Raw genomic sequence first — 16509 nt, 5'->3', positions numbered from 1 at the left:
CTTTTTCTTTTTCTTTTTTATTTGTTGCTTAGACGTTTGCCTAAGAAGGGGCTGAGGCTAAAGGCACAATGTTGCCTGACAGGGCCTCAGCCCCCTACTACATGACAAACAAACATACAAATTACAAATTATAACAGTCCGGCGGGCCGGTAAAAAAAAGTAGGCCAGATGTAAGCGTTATACAGAGGAAAATACATACGGAAGAAAATACATACAAAAAAATAAAAAAAGACAGAAGCGCGTGACAAAAAATTTGCATAATAAATGTACGATGAGTATATAAATAAGAAACAAGGACCATGACATACATGAAACACTACATCAAATAACAAAGTTCTACTTAAGGCTTGTTCTAGCCTACTGAAAAACAAGACATTATGTACATATAAACACAAAAAAAGAGTACAGAGAGGCGAACACAGAATCAGTAACAAAAAGAAAAAAATAGACCACAACTTGCTCGCATAAGAAATTTTAGCGATTGCTATAGGTGACATCGCTGCAGAGAAGAGCTCCCTTACATTCGTTTTTGAAAGTGGAGAAGGGTTTACTGTAATTAATATTTATATCTCTTCTATTGAGAATTCTGATAACTTGAAAAGAAAGTGCTTGACGACCATAATTTGTCCTTATCCTCGGCATCTCTATTTTCGGGTCTCTGATAGCGTACAAGTTTATTCTGTCTGTGGATGTGACATACAAGCGATTTTTATGTATCCATTGTAGCAACTTAAAGTAGTATACCTTGTCTGCTCTCAGCATATTGTACTTTAAAAAAAGTGGATCCGTTCTTAGTTCCCTATTTTCGCCATGATAATTTTCGCATATGCGTAACACTTTCTTCTGTAAAGTAATTAATTTTTTGTAATTAGTTTCAGTTGTCGTACCCCAGACTAGAATACCATAACTAATTCTAGAATAGAATAGAGAATAATATAATGTCTGCTTCATCCAAGATGGAATCAAGTGCTGGATTCTGTAAAGACAACCAATGATCCGTGATAAATCAGACTTAAGGCAACTAACATGGGCGTTCCAGGACAGATCACTGCTGAACCATACACCCAAGAATTTTTGCTCAGTGACCTCCTCCAATAGGCTACCTTCATATCTGATGCTAATAGGGTTCTGATCCCTAACGTTTGTCGGTTTAAAAATTACGTATTTAGATTTTGTTGTGTTTAGAGTAATGCGATTGGCTTGTAGCCACCTGGAAAGTTTTAATAAGTAATCATTGACAGATTTTTCAAGGCATGTTTTTGTTGTTCCTGTAAAAAATATATTCGTGTCGTCAGCATACATGATTAACTGGGGGGATCCTGGTATCATAGTTATATCATTCACATATATAAGAAAGAGTAAAGGCCCCAAAATTGATCCTTGAGGGACGCCGTGTTCTATCTTCATTTTACTCGAAGTGCGATCGTTTATGACTACATACTGTAATCTGTCTTTCAGGTACGTTTGCAACAGCCTCAGCGCAACGCCCCGAATCCCGCAGATCTCTAGCTTTTTTATCAATATGTCATGTTGCACAGTATCGAACGCTTTCCGAAGATCTATAAATAGACCAAGGGTTAAGAGTTTCTTCTCTATGTTTTCAATAATTTTGTCTTTTATATGTATAAGAGCTTGTTCCGTAGACTTATTTGCTTGAAAACCATACTGTGCATCAGCTATTATTTTATGTTTCTGAAAAAAGCTGTTAAGTCTATCATTAATGACGCGCTCAAATATTTTTGAGAATACAGTTAGAACAGAGATTGGCCGGTAGTTATTCATATTTGTTGCACCGCCGCCTTTATACACGGGTACTACTTTAGCTATCTTCAGGTCATCCGGAAACTCCCCAGTAAGAAGCATTAAGTTGATTATATAGGACAACACATGACTAATATGATTTGCAACATGTTTAATTGGCAAAGCCTTTATACCGTCATCTCCAGGCGCTACGTCACTTTTCAAGCTTCCGATTATTTTGCAAATTTCAGTTGGATTGCACGGAAAAAGCGAGATAGAGCTCATTGGACTGTTTGCATGTGTATAGTAGGACATGCTAGCAAGTTGGCCTGTATATTTCCCTGTGCTAATGAACCTAAGATTCATTTCTTCAGCAAGCTGATCATCAGACAGACGTTCGCCATCGACTGTGATATCTGTTACACAATGGCTTGAGCGCCTTTTGTTCATTAGGTCGTTAACCATCTCCCATAACCTTTTATAGTCGTTGCGAGCACGAAGAATTTGAGCCTGAAAGTACTCGATCTTTGCTTTTTTCAGGTCTGAGATCAATTTGTTTCTGTAGGATTTAAATTCTTTCAGTAACTGCAGATCACGACATTTAAGAAAAGCATGAAACTTCTTGTTTTTTTCTCTTATTCGTTTAAACAAGTCAACAGTCAGCCAGGGTTTCCGCATTCTTTTTCGTTTTGTTTTATGCTCGCGCAAGGGAAAAGCTGCATCGTAGCACTGTAGCAGCCTACTCAGGAACATTTTGTAGGCGACTGTAGCATTAGTTTCCTTGTAAACGTCGTCCCAGCTTTCTTTCTCGATTAGGCTGCAAAAATGTCGCAGGCTTTGGTCATTAATTGTGCGATACCAGGTACTTTCTTTGCTACTTTTATATTTACCAGTCACAGGGGGTCCCAAGCAGAATACTGGAAGGTGATCACTGAGGTCGCATATCATGACTCCAGCAGAAATATCCTCACAACTCATGTTGGTAACACAGATATCCAGGGAGGTTGCGGTATCAATAGTCACCCTTGTAGGGTGACTATTGTAGGGTACCCTGCCAATATGATTAGAGAGTGTGTAAGCGCAGCGTTACTTACTGCCTCTGTGCTAAAAGTCTTCGATATAATTGACATGTTCCAGTAAATCAATGCGTTAGTTTTTGACCACGACATAACACGTCCGGCACGCAAAATTGGCTCATCTCACGGAAACTTTCGCATACATTAGTCGTTGCCGAATTCTCTCCGCATTGGATGTTTAACACTTGATCAGTAACTAATTGAGAGAGCCGATTTATGTGACAAAGTCAATCCATCATCATTTACCCCGCAATCGTTGCCGCAGTTTGCGCCATGAAGCAATGACTGTTTTCTGTGTCTTGGAATGAAGCGAACAGGCAGAATTCTTGCAGCTGTCGTTTACAAAACCCGCGTATTCTGGCCGAGTAGTTTTACATATCTCGCATGCATACCATGTTCAAAAGGAATTTAATTTAGATTCAGGGCGGGCCGGCGTATGAAAAGAATTCTCTTCCAGCCCTCCGGATTCATATTGCTTCTGCCTGAACACTTTCGCACGAAGGGGCACGGCCGATTTCACTTTGCAGTTCGCGCGAAGAAAATGAAATTCCGTCGTGGGCAGGTGCCGACGGACCACCCATTCGCTCTAAGCAACTTACTTCGCATTTGCTTCGTTCACGCCTCGTCGGCTTCCACCTAAACCGCGCCTGCCCTCTCCAGATGTCCTCGAAGGTATCGCAAGCAAAAAAAAAACAAAATTAACCGCAGCACCCATTGGGGATTTCTTGAACGTGGCAGTTTAAAACCGTGAACGACCGTTTCTTTTTAAAGTGGGTTGCACTTGTGTGGAACGCAGTTATTCCCCCGCGTAACACCCAGTTTTGCTCAAGGAAGCTTGAACAACGATCTCCAGGCAGAATTATGAATGAGCTATAGGAAGGAACTGCACGCAAGGTAGAGAAAAGGACGCTTGAAAATTTTGTTTTTTTAATGTTTTGATCGGAACGGATGCCTTGTAAACACTTCATCGCTACTTGAAACCGCTGGATTCAGGCAAAACAGGGACGACTGAAAAGAGGAAAGAACAGGACGCGGCACGTGGGGCTGTTATCTCTTTTTCGTTTGTCGTTCTTTTTTCTTTTCTCTAAACCCAGAACTTTCAAATAACGAAGATATACAGTATCAACTAGCCTCTTTTCTCGTACTGTTTGTAAACACGCAGTTTATCATAGCTCTTTTTCTTCTTAGTTTGTTGCAAGCAAAGAAATGCGTTTGAAGTCTGAGACCGAGGTCTGGAAAAGCTGTTAACCAGATCTGCTCGTCGCGCAGAGGTCACGTAAGTTGTGAAGAAGTGGTTTACGGCGTCATTGAGCCATTTATATTGCGAATTACTCTATTCGTATTTCTGTTTTGCACAACTATGTTGTGTTTCTGGCGTACACGTATAATTGATTGATTGATTGATTGATTGATTGATTGATTGATTGATTGATTGATTGATTGATTGATTGATTGATTGATTGACATTTACGTTCCGTAGAAACGCTATGGGCTGGGTCGAATGCTTTGCAGGAGTACAGTGGACGTATTTCTACCTACAAGTTCTTTAACTTGCACTGAAGCCTATTTCCACATTGCATGCGGAAACCTGGCTTACTAGAGTATCGTGGAAGGGAACATGCCATTCGATGGGCATAGTTGGTTTTGATCATTTCAAGGCATGAGTTCGTAGCTGAGTACACCTTATGGTTATTGATGTTTAGCGTCAGTGCTGCCTTCATTCTTGCTATTTCAACAGGCTTGAAAAGTCATCTCTTAAGAAGCTCGTTGAAACGCGCCCTGGTTTTATTTACTGAGTCGGCAACAGCGTTCACTAACTAGCTCAGCGAACCGTGTCCTGTTAGCTGTGTTAGGATATAATGGCATAAAAGGATCTTCAGTGAAAGGTAGGCCTAGTAGTCAGCGATAACATTGTTTTGATGCCACTGTGTTGTTCACTGCGAGGAAGAACCGGTTTTATTTTATCGAGCATTTTTTTATGTTCGACATGGTGAATGTCGGCCTGACTGACGTCGCTGGGCGCAGGCGTAGGCGTGGTTGCCCTGGGAACTTTACTATACGACTGAGTAGTGCCAAACTAGGAGCATCAGGTGAGGAAGGAACGACGAGTTATGTGGTTCATATTCGTGAGCAAGGCGTGCAAGAGGCAGGCGCCATGGAAGAAAGCGCTGTGTGGCGCAGGCAGCGAGCGTGAGCTGAGACAGCAATATGCACGAGGTGCTGGCGGCGGCACAGCGCAGGCATGCGGTTGCGGCGGGGTCTGAACTTGGTGAAGTGGGAAACTGACCACCAATGCGACATGAGTGGCTACTGGGTCCACAACATGGACTAGGGATGACGCGGTGCATGGAGAGGAGTGTTATTCAAGGGGAATGCACAAGTCCACTGATGCGTCCTGGCGGTGTAAGAAAGCCATAGATGGGGTCCGGTATGCTTGCTGCGAGGAGTCGAGGGACGCGTTGGAGTCCAGTGCTATGTCGTTTAATGACTCACAGGCCTGCTCGTGAACGACGGTGGATGGCGTCGTGACCGCAAACGACTCCACACAAGAAAGGGGCACCAGAGGTGACCCAGTTAACGTGATGGAAGTGACGAAAGGCGATGAACGCGTGACGGGAAAGCCGTAAAAGGCAATGACATCAGCCATCAGGTCATCGTAGAGCGTAGGACCGGGTTCAGGCAAGATCAGCAGCTGGAAGAGGCCGTCTGGGAGGCTCGTCTTGGCCAAGAGGTAGGGTACGCCCTGGCTTCATACAAGATCAGCAGCTGGAAGAGGCCGTCTGGGACGCTCATCTTGGCCAGGAGGTAGGGTACGCCCTGGCTTCATACAAGATCAGCAGCTGGAAGAGGTCGTCTGGGAGGCTCATCTTGGCCAGGAGGTAGGGTACGCCCTGGTTTCATACAAGATCAGCAGCTGAAGAGGCCGTTTGGGGGCTCATCTTGGCCAGGAGGTAGGGTACGCCCTGACTTCATACAAGATCAGCAGCTGGAAGAGGCCGTCTGGGAGGCTCATCTTGGCCAGGAGGTAGGGTACGCCCTGGTTTCATACAAGATCAGCAGCTGAAGAGGCCGTTTGGGGGCTCATCATGGCCAGGAGGTAGGGTACGCCCTGGCTTCATACAAGATCAGCAGCTGGAAGAGGCCGTCTGGGAGGCTCATCTTGGCCAGGAGGTAGGGTACGCCCTGGTTTCATACAAGATCAGCAGCTGAAGAGGCCGTTTGGGGGCTCATCTTGGCCAGGAGGTAGGGTACGCCCTGGCTTCATACAAGATCAGCAGCTGGAAGAGGCCGTTTGGGGGCTCATCTTGGCCAGGAGGTAGGGTACACCCTGGCTTCATACAAGATCAGCAGCTGGAAGAGGCCGTCTGGGAGGCTCATCTTGGCCAGGAGGTAGGGTACGCCCTGGCTTCATACAAGATCAGCAGCTGGAAGAGGCCGTTTTGGGGCTCATCTTGGCCAGAAGGTAGGGTACGTCCTGGCTTCATACACGATGGACGTAGAAGTGGGACTCTACGAGAAGGAACCATACGGGCGGATTGGTCTTTTACAAGGGCGCTACACCGGGCTTCTCAGTGAAGCCACGTCGTGTGGCCCTCGGCTGAGTGCAAGCGCCTTGGTCCGAAGACGCCCGTGGAGGGAAGCTCATGACTTGACGTGTGGAGGAGAGATGGCTGGATGAGCTGGGCAGCAAAAGGGAGCATTGGCGCCTCGCCGGGAACGTGGCGGCTGAAACAGTGCGACTGCTGGCTGCGTGTGTCCGTGTTGAACGAGGTCACCAAAGTCTGGGCGCTGGACTCGGCCCCACATTTTTTACTGACGGTTTGAACGCGGTGAGCGGCAGCGGGCAGGGAGCAACACGTTAGCTGTGCCCGAGTGCCTCGGACGTTGTTGTTGTTATTCTGTTATATAATGGCCCATGCACACAAGTGGGACTGGCCACGACCACGCGGCGACTACCAGTTTTTTGGAGAAAGTAATGAGACAAAGGCCTCTCCCATTTACCTGTCATTTTTGTTCCTTTTAGTGCCAGCCCTGTCCTCGCTAATCTTGAAAACGTTTTGAGCTCCTCACACCGTTTTTCTTTCCACTGGCCAACTTCACAGTTCTGTTTTACCATTATCTACTTTGATACTCCATTGAACCACCTCTTGTCACTTCTCAGCATCATAACTACTCTGTGGCGAACTTCTTACAAAATATTCTCATACAAAGAGAAATACATATCTGGCTCATGCACACCTACGTACAGTTGCGACGAAAAATGATTTAGACAATGACGCCACCTGAGCGACACATATCGCACCGTGCGGCTGGCGCAGCGCAGTGCTTCGCGAACACGCCTGGCACTTTTGTTATCAGCGTGTTCGCAACCGCAGCACCGAGCGCTGGTACCTGCCGCACCGGCAGGACGGCGCCGTGCTAATGTATTTTTATTGCCACTGTTCTTGCAATACAAAATGAGCACTTAGTTCATACTCAAGAACCGCGTTTATTTTTAGTTTTGTATGGAGCGTCAAAAATAAAACATTGGGATAACGGTTCAAAAGTCAAACTAATGGCGCAAAATGAAAAGGTTCCTTCTCAATCATGCTTGAGCAGTAAGCACTGGCTGCGTGAAAATGACGTGTTCCTTTTCATATTACTCCGACCTCATCGCAGCCTCACTTTCTTCGACCGGTTCGCTGCCATAATTTCTATCGTCATGACTTGCGTGTTTTCGATCATAAATTTGGTCTCTGACTCCTGAGATTGTGTGGCCGTTTCCCAGAGTGTCTTTCCTCCACGATAGGTTGTTACTTTTCCACACCATATGTCCTTTCTCGACATCCTTCACTCTTAACTCGCCCCTATTCTAGCTGCTCCTCCTTCTGCCTATTCCAGCAGCCGCGGTGGCTCAGTGCTTGGCTGTCCATGGCACTTGGCTGCTAACCAGAAAGACGCGGGTTCGATCCTGCTCGCATTTCGATGGAGGCCAAATGCTAGGGGCCCGTGTACTGTGCGATGTCTTTGCACGTTAAATAACCTCAGGGGGTCAAAATTTCTGGAACCCTTCACTACGGTGTGCCTCATAGCCTGAGTCGGTTTGGGACATTAAAACCCTCATTAACCAAACCAATCCCATCCCATCCCAAACCAAGCCTATCCCATCTACCACTTCCGGCTGTTCTGAATGGCCAAACGGATCCTCCTTCTGCCTAACATTTGCCCTTTTCCTTTGCCCTCTCTCTCTCTTCTGTAATACAATTTGCGAGGTTGACGTGCTTCCGCAATGGGTGATAGCTTCGTTCTGGTGCTGACCACAGGTGTGCCTGGCCGTGGACCTTCGGTACGAACCGGCCACAGGCGAGCCGGTTCCCGAGCTGGGCACCCAGCTCAGCAGTGCCCTGGTGCGGCTTCCCACCAACACCGAGGGCGCCATACCTCGACTCTGGGAGGTGCGCCAGGCCATGGACGAGCTCAAGAACTCGCCCGACCCCGTCGTGCTGTACGGGGCAGCCAACATCCTCTTCACGCTGCTGCCCTGCCGGCTGGCCCACTGGTCTGCTTTATTATCATCTACATTGCCGAGGCCTCCTTTATCATACCACTAGCAATATTTCTGTTAGGATCTTGGTATCAAAAACTGGTGCTCTCATTTGGAGTTAGGTGCGAGGTCACCAGACTGTCGAGTCTCCTGTCGCATTCAGAGGAACTGCTCAGCGTTGACCAGATTATGAATGTGGTGAACAAACAAGCTTCAGGGCGCCACCAGTCACTTTTCCAACTTTGGCGCCGCACTTGTCTTCCTAGACAGATTTGTGCACCTGACGCTATGAAGCTCTCCTTGGGCGTCGCCATACTGCTCGATGGGCTGCATGTTCACCCAGTACAGTACTCTAGAAGTGGTATGGAGCAAGGCACTCATAACAGTCCATCAATCAGTAAGGCGATGCCCAAGTCTGGAAAGGGTGTACCATCAGCTGTTAATCTCCGGAGTTTGGCCACTGGACAAGGCCGGATTTTCATTCTGAGTTTAGTAGCTCTTGAGAATAGAGTACTAAGCACGTTCTCTCAGATCATGAATAGCAGGTTACCAATATCTCTAAAGAGAAAAGAGTACGACAGCTGTACGTTACCTGTACTCACCTACGGGGCAGAAACGTGGAGGCTAACGAAAAGGGTTCAGCTTAAATTAAAGGGGCTCTGAAAGGGGCATTAATAAAGTTGTGGGTATGACGGGGGTGTTAAAGGACGCCGAAAGAAAATTGATAGGTGTAACGTTAAGAGACCGGAAGCGGGCAGAGTGGATGAGGGAACAAACGCGTGGTAATGGCATCCTAGTCGAAATCAAGAAGAACAAATGGGCTTGGGTAGGGAATGTAATGTGAAGGCAAGATATCCGCTGCTCCTTAAGGGTAACGGAGTGGATTCCAAGAGAAGGCAAGCGTAGCAGGGGGCGGCAGAAAGTTAGGTGGGCGGATGAGATTAGGAAGCTTGCAGGCATAGGGTGGGTGCAGCTGGCAAAGGACAGGGTTAATTGGAGAGACATGGGAGAGGCCTTTGCCCTGCAGTGGGTGCAGTCAGGCTGATGATGCTGATGATGACTAAGCCCGTTAAGCTTAAATGCGCCCCTTAGATTAGGCATGTCTCACAGCACGGTCATCTCTGTCCACGTAGGTTCATGGGCATGTGGCACCGAAAACCTTCGGCGGTGTTCTGCAACCTTCCCGGTCCCGAGGAGCCCGTGGTGCTGGGTCTGAGCCGCGTCAAGACGGCGGTCGCCTGGGCGGGATGGACGCCCGAGGTGCCGCTGGCCGTCACTATCACGTCGTACGCAGGAGCCTTCAACGTGGCCGTCTCTTCGCAGATGGACATCGTGCCTGACCCCGACGAGATCCTCAAGGAATTCGCCAATCAGGTACGCCGTTGGTCACGAACAGGAGCAGAGGAGTAGCGAAATTGGCGAGGAGAGACTTCCTAATTGTATTACTCTCGAGGAAAGCCGATAAATTGATGAAGAGGAGACTGACGGCAAACCTACTGAGCCCTCGAGAGATTTTTCGAGGAAGTTCGTTTCGTGTTTGCTTTTGTTTTGCTCCTGGTTTTTTTTTTTGTATTGCCCTACTTAAACTTCGAGTGCACTACCGAGCAATCAGATAAACACTGTCTGTGTTCCGGTGATATACAGGGAAAACAATGTTATTTAATAAGAGCTGGGAATGAAAGCCCACATCTCTGACACCTTCTTTTGGCAGTGGCCAGAGCTGTGGCAAAAGTGATAGAGAAGTAGTCGCGAATAAAACAAAAACACTACAACTCATCAAGAAAGAACAAATACGGACTGAGAAATTTTAGTGCGTCCTGCTGTGGCCAAGACGTCGCCAGGATGCTGTTTTCAAGAGGACTTAAAAGGAGAGCTACAACACCCGACTGAAGCCACATTCTGAATAGCTAAGCTGAGCGAGATATGTTGTTTTGAGTTTTGGTTCTTGGGATAATGTCAATTAGACAGAACTAACGCGGCTGGTTTGTGATTTCAAGAACTGAGCATATACATGTGCATGCGCATCGCGGCTATTTATTTCACAAAGCTGATTAAGGCGAAAGACTTACATGGCTCATCATCAGCAAAACCAGGCCTGCGGCGTCCAGTGACATCCACCAGTGACATCACTGGCAAAGAAAATTGAAATTTCTTCAGAAGGTGTGGGGTATTGAATCAAGGTCTTTCAGATTGCGAGGCGAACAGGCAACCCATAGGCCACCAAACCGATTTGCTCCCTGGCGAATAACGGTGAGCCTAAGGTATGCCTTGCCTTACAACTGTACGCTAATGTATGGGGGGGGGGGGGGGGGGGTGTCATTACGAAGGAGGAAAAAAATATCAATCAAAATATTGATGTTCTCGCCTTCAAAGCACGTAAGTAGTACTCAGTGCCCTCCGTAAGTTTTTTTTAAAAACGCTTTACTGTCTGAGTGAATCAGTCATTAAAAAATTGGATAGAACTATTCAGTCAGCCAATTAACATATACAAAAAAGTGTGAGTGAGTGAGTGAGTGAGTGAGTGAGTGAGTGAGTGAGTGAGTGAGTGAGTGAGTGAGTGAGTGAGTGAGTGAGTGAGTGAGTGAGTGAGTGAGTGAGTGAGTGAGTGAGTGAGTGAGCGAGCGAGCGAGCGAGCTGGTGCAAGAATTCTTCAAGTTGTTACCTGTGGTGCCTCTTCGCAGCTGGACCACTTGTCCGACCTGCTCTCCAAGCGGAGGATACCAGGGGAGCACAGGCGCCGCTCCAGTTACACGGCTGAGCGCAGGAACCAGGAGATCGCCAGGCCCCCATTGCACGAGGTAAGGGTTACACCACACTCTTGTACCCACACGTCGATAACGCCGTTCTTATGTGTACCGTCAAAGACAGAACTTCGAAAACACCCGTTCGCCGGCGCGGCTTTTTTCTGGAGACGTGGAGCGTGTCACCAAACTCCATGTCATTCTCTTTTAACGGCACATTTACATCTGGGCTTTCAGCGTCAAGAGCGATATGCATCGGTTACGATATGTTGCGGGGCTCAGATTTACTGGTTCCGTGCCGCAGCCGGGATACTAGGGTTGCACTAAATGGTGCCGGGCGAGGGAGCGGGTGCCACTGCTGTCTTGCGTACGAGTTGGTTAAGAGGGAGCGCGTAATTTCTTGCCGGCAGAAATTGATTCCATACTAGTCGTGCTCGCCGCGGAGTTGTCTGCCACCAAGTGATCCGAGGTAGCCGGTTTCACTCGTTGTATTAGCATAAATGTTCTCTTAAATAATGGAAGACCTTGTGCGTGGTTTAAAAAGTTAACGTCTCGTTTCAATGTGGGGCAGCGGTAATGAATAAATCCTTCGGAATGAAAGCGCCCGAAACTTTTCTCTTTTTTGGAATTCCTACTAAAAGTGAGGAGACAGGGCACGCTAAAGTTACAAGCTTCCTACACCCGTATTATTTCCCACTAAGCATATGCTGAAATTTGGAAGTCTTAGAGCATCCACCTTTTGAAAAAGACGTCAGTGGGCGCTGCCATATCGGGCATTAGGCTGTGACTGTTGTGTAGGAAAGAGACAAGTGTTAAGGTTCCCCACGCTCTTTGCACAGCCCAAAATACCGTTTGCTCCGATAGTTGTGAAAGGAACTACAACATCGTGAGAACAGCGTGCTGGAGAATTACTAGAAAGACAGAAACAACATTATTTGCAAAGAAAAAAGGAGACCGACACGACCTTGCTCCGGTATCCGCAATGCCTACTCGAAACTCAGGTGTTTAGTTCGTTAGCTTTTTTTTTCTCAAGGAAGTGAACACCTGCCATACAAAAACAATTGACCGCAATGTTGATGCGGTGTTATCAATTGTCGCACTGTAGACGGAAAAATTAGTGCGTCTTTACGGTAACTTAATCCGAGTTCCAACCTTGCCGATCGACTTCTTGATGTAGCTGCTGAATATTTCACAAAAACGAGCTGTTTCTTGAAATTCTGCCTGTAGCGCTGGCTATGCATCATGGAAGTTTCATCCAGCTTGGAAGCGGCAAAAAAAGCTAAATAAATAAAAGCATGCCGTGAAACGACAGCCTGCCTCACGAGATGGTAGCCCCCCCTCTATTCGGAAACGCTAGCACTGTGTAAGCTTTGGGGCATTCTAGGCCATGTTAAAATTCTAGGGAAACTAGCAGCTGACATTTCTTTGAAAGAGCCTTTTGCGCAGGCGCGCCGAAACAATGCCTCTAAAAGGGACGTAAGTTGTTGTTGCCTTCCGTACAGTGTGATCTTGCTAGTTGTCTAAATATGCTTCAAGAAGCCGCTTAGATTCCTACGGTCACAATACAGGGCTCCGGTAAATATTCCCCTTTGTATTAAACTGGAGCTTGGAAATAAATGCATGTCGGCATGCTGTCTTTGCAAGAAGACACCGTGATCATTTAGCGATGCGGTTTCTGGATTTTCCGGAAAAATCAAATGAAACATTCACAGCTCTGCATGCACTGAATGAAGCCAGATTCGTTTGCACGGTGGCTGAACACCGCAGTCATGTGGCATACAGTCGTCAGCACGCTTATCAAAAGCGTGTGAGTGGCGCGCTACGAAAACAAAAATGAAACCTTGGCTCAACTCCTCTGATACTCTGCTGTTCAATCATTTGATAAATTTGTAAGACTATCTCCTTACCCGCATCGCATGCGGGAGGTGCGGGGTTCGATCCCCAGTGTCGCTGGGTACCCACCTTGATACAGCGGGTGCAAACTTTCTCTTGCCCTGGTGCTCAGCTTATTTAGGCCGAAACGCTTGCGAAATGGGTCTTTGACCCCACCTTGAGTAGACGAAAAACCTTGTGCCATGGCGCTCTTTGGCCGCAGATGCCCTTGCGCCACAAAAATTCACAATAATCATCAGGAGTATCCCCTTCACTCAAGTGCAAGCGTTGTCTCCGGAACCGCGTACCTGCTTGAAAAAACCACTTTGTGCGACTTGTGCGGCAGCGCGGCGCTCGACCGCCCTAGCCAAGCGTGCTGACGAGTGTGCAAAGCGTTTTAAAGGTGCTAGTCGTTTTTGCGACAACACCGCCACCGGCCATTTTGCGCTAGTACAAGGAGCCTCGCTTGTCCTCGTCAAAGTTCACGTATGACGCGTGGTGTGGTCCCTAAGGTGTTGAGTACTTGATGGGGCGGGAAATATTGCATTTAGTATCGCAGCAGTGGTGCATTGCTAGCTGGACATGCCGGCGTTTATGCCAAAGAGAGCCTTTTCGATTCCGCGAGCTTCTGTCACCGTGTTTCAACACTATAGGTAGACAAGAAGCAGCATCGTACTTTCATGCGCGAAACATTCAGGTAGTACGCTTTGGTAGCCCATGGAAATATCCCAGTGCGTAAACTAACTGAAGCGTTGCGAAGCAATATATAACAATTAAAGCGCTGGCAGCAAAATAAAATCGCTTGCGGAATGTTAGCTCTTACAGCTCGGCCCTTTTAACCATCCGAAAGATGTCGGTTGCTTTATAGCTGAAGTAGCGGCTTGGGCCCTAGACAGGAACATCGGAGTGTTGGAATCGCACTTCACTACGAAAGTAGCGTGTCCGAGTAACCGAACGCAAGGCTAATGTGTCAATATATAAGAAGCAATACATCCGAAGTTCCCCGGACGGAAGTCTTACACTTTTTTTATTACCGTTTTTGCTATCGTCAAAAGCGTTCCCCGTTGGCTTCCTATGGCAGTCTTAACTGTTTGATGCGTTCGATGGAAACACTGTAAACGAAATATTTTCCTGCATATCAGAAGGATGAACCATTACCTTTAATATTTTGATAACAGTATCTTACAATTTCCCAGTTTTCAATACTTTTGTCAGAGAATGCGAACATGCCTGTTTCTACACGCCGTTCACTTGTTTTTGACCAGGCGTCATTCGTGTGCTTTGTGTACAGGCCGATCATGAATGTGCCTGCGTGACTGGAGCTGTAGATATGCCTGTCGGCTCGTTGGTGTGTGATGTGTCTGCCCATCGCGAAGTCTTTAGATGCCCGGAAAGGCCATCTGCTAATGGCGGGAAATTGAGCCATTCTCTGCTAAGCACCTGCATGACATTGCCTTCGCGACAAGTTTAACACCGAGGGAGTGAAGCACAGCGTTTATGTGGCGTGTGAAACTGGTGTTTAGGTCCCTTTACGTTTCACTGGGTGCACCTCGTCTTCAGACGGTCTAGAACAGATGGTGTACAATCTTGCAGATGCCCTTCTTTCCATCTCTTTGGTTGTCTTGCTTTTGGGCTGGAAACAAAGGCAGCCGTTCAGGTTTGTGTCAAAAACTGGGCATATCTACAGCCTGACACCCACGGCGGGATTTTGAGCCACCCGATTCAACCGTATTTTTTTGTTTAAATTGAGAGCTGAACTATATTAACATACTCTTGATGCTAAAGTGACCGATTTCATCGGCCTCAAATCCTCGTAGTTTGGAAGCACTAAGTAAGCCTAATGACCAAATTTTTGAGGAGCGTCGATTGTCGCCTATTATGGTCCTCTACCGTGCGCCAAATGTCGCGCCAAATCCTGCGATAAAAATATAAGCACAATCTTCTTTATCTACGGTTAGGCGTTGCCTCATGAAGCCTGCACTGGCCAGCGCACCTAATCGATCAGAGGGTCCGCTCGTAGGCCTTTTATATTTAGCGACGAAACCGCCTCTTCATCGACTGGTTCCCCCTTGGTCTTCAGGTCGGCAATAGATCGATCGTGGAGTTTACCGTGCAAAGCCGATTTCGTGCTTTTTTGAGCGGAACGTTGGTGAATCGATTGGCTGAGATATTTTTCTACTCTGAGTCAAGTGGATTCTGCACAGTAGCCCTTAGCGGCCCAATGAAAGTGCATTCGCCGATTGGTTGGTTGGTCGCCCAATCGACACAAAACGCTGGCTCCAAATCCATTCCGTAATTGGACGTTCTGCGTTCACCTCAGTGGCGGGTAGCACTCTAATGGGCCTTCGGCGTCGGGCTGGCCGTGGTATGACCGTTCAGAATACTCGCCGCGGGGTACGTTAGGAAGGTCATTTATTTCAAATGCGTCACTTTGTGTTATCTTCTGAAAAAAGTTCGCCCACAGCAAAAAAGAAGATAGAAAGCATACTACGGCATTGGTTGAAGATGGTATCGTGGGGGCGCGCACAGTTAATTTTTTTTGCGACGCCGACGTAAGATATCTGGTTTTGGGATGTTCTGATCAATATTGCTGGGTGCGCTTTGTACTCCATGAAGTCGACGTTAATGGAGCTCTGAGAATATTTCCAACAAATTTTTGCTCTTCATAAAATTTTATTGTTGCGCTTCCTACGGCTTTGTTCACGTGCACTCGGCAACAGAAGACGTAATCATTAATTGCTGAGAAATTAGGTGTTGAAAACTGAACATTTTTCTCTGCACTTGACTCGAACTTGCGGCGTAATGATAATGTTAAGGCTAGTATGGACTCCGTGATCGCTGTTTTGCACTGGATGGAGGTGTGGTGTAACCTTAGAAATGCGTGTCACAAAAAGGTTGACGTCAGTGCAGGTTGCTTGTGAAACCCGCCGCTTGCGATGGTAACAGTATTTCATGTTTTTGTGCCTTTCCTAGCAAATGAAAGCTCTGTTTTCAGTGAAAGAAACCTCATTATATGTAGACTTCGATATAGGTAGAAATCGATATAGGAAGACTTCAGTTTGTTCTCAGCGTTCTTTTAAAACCCCATCTCAAAAATTTTTCCGCCTTTAACTCACAAAAAAAATTACAGAAAAGTTAAAAGATGCCTGAACTTCCTTTTGTAGAGATTGCCAGGGACCCGTCGCCAGCATATAAATCACCACACTTGCGACTGCGTGCTCACAATGCCTAATGGCCCTTTTAACTTTTTGTAAGCACTAAACCATGTCACGCAACTGCGGCCTTGCTGGTGAAATAGTCTATTATTAACTTCTAGAATATTGTCTCCGTTTCGGTGAGGGAGATATTTTCAGATGAGAAAAAAATTCAGCTAATGACGGTGGGTTCGTTTTGCAAATAGTCTAAGCCGCCCCTTAATAACAAAAATAAAATAAAACATCCACCTTGTTACGCGCAGTGCTCCGACAGGCAGCGCCGCAAACTTCGTTTCGCCACTTTGCCCGGGGTAGGTCTGTTCGACTTTAGTGCCTTGGTGGAAAATTTCTCCACCGATTCC

The 16509-nt window shown here is 46.8% G+C and overlaps 1 protein-coding gene across 2 annotated transcripts in view; it reads left to right on the top strand.

The window, feature by feature from the left end:
- LOC144105456 (putative diacylglycerol O-acyltransferase Mb3761c) overlaps nucleotides 1–16509 on the top strand; it is a 322783-nt gene that overhangs the window by 286895 nt on the left and 19379 nt on the right. For both annotated transcript variants that reach the window (XM_077638579.1, XM_077638580.1), the window contains 3 exons: nucleotides 8120–8355; nucleotides 9474–9714; nucleotides 11022–11138. In XM_077638579.1, the coding sequence (XP_077494705.1) occupies nucleotides 8120–8355; nucleotides 9474–9714; nucleotides 11022–11138 (594 nt within the window). The remainder of the gene's footprint in view (nucleotides 1–8119; nucleotides 8356–9473; nucleotides 9715–11021; nucleotides 11139–16509) is intronic.

Source organism: Amblyomma americanum, chromosome 9, assembly GCF_052857255.1.
Source record: "Amblyomma americanum isolate KBUSLIRL-KWMA chromosome 9, ASM5285725v1, whole genome shotgun sequence".
NCBI lineage: Eukaryota > Metazoa > Arthropoda > Arachnida > Ixodida > Ixodidae > Amblyomma > Amblyomma americanum.
This window is presented reverse-complemented; position numbering and strand designations above follow the sequence as displayed.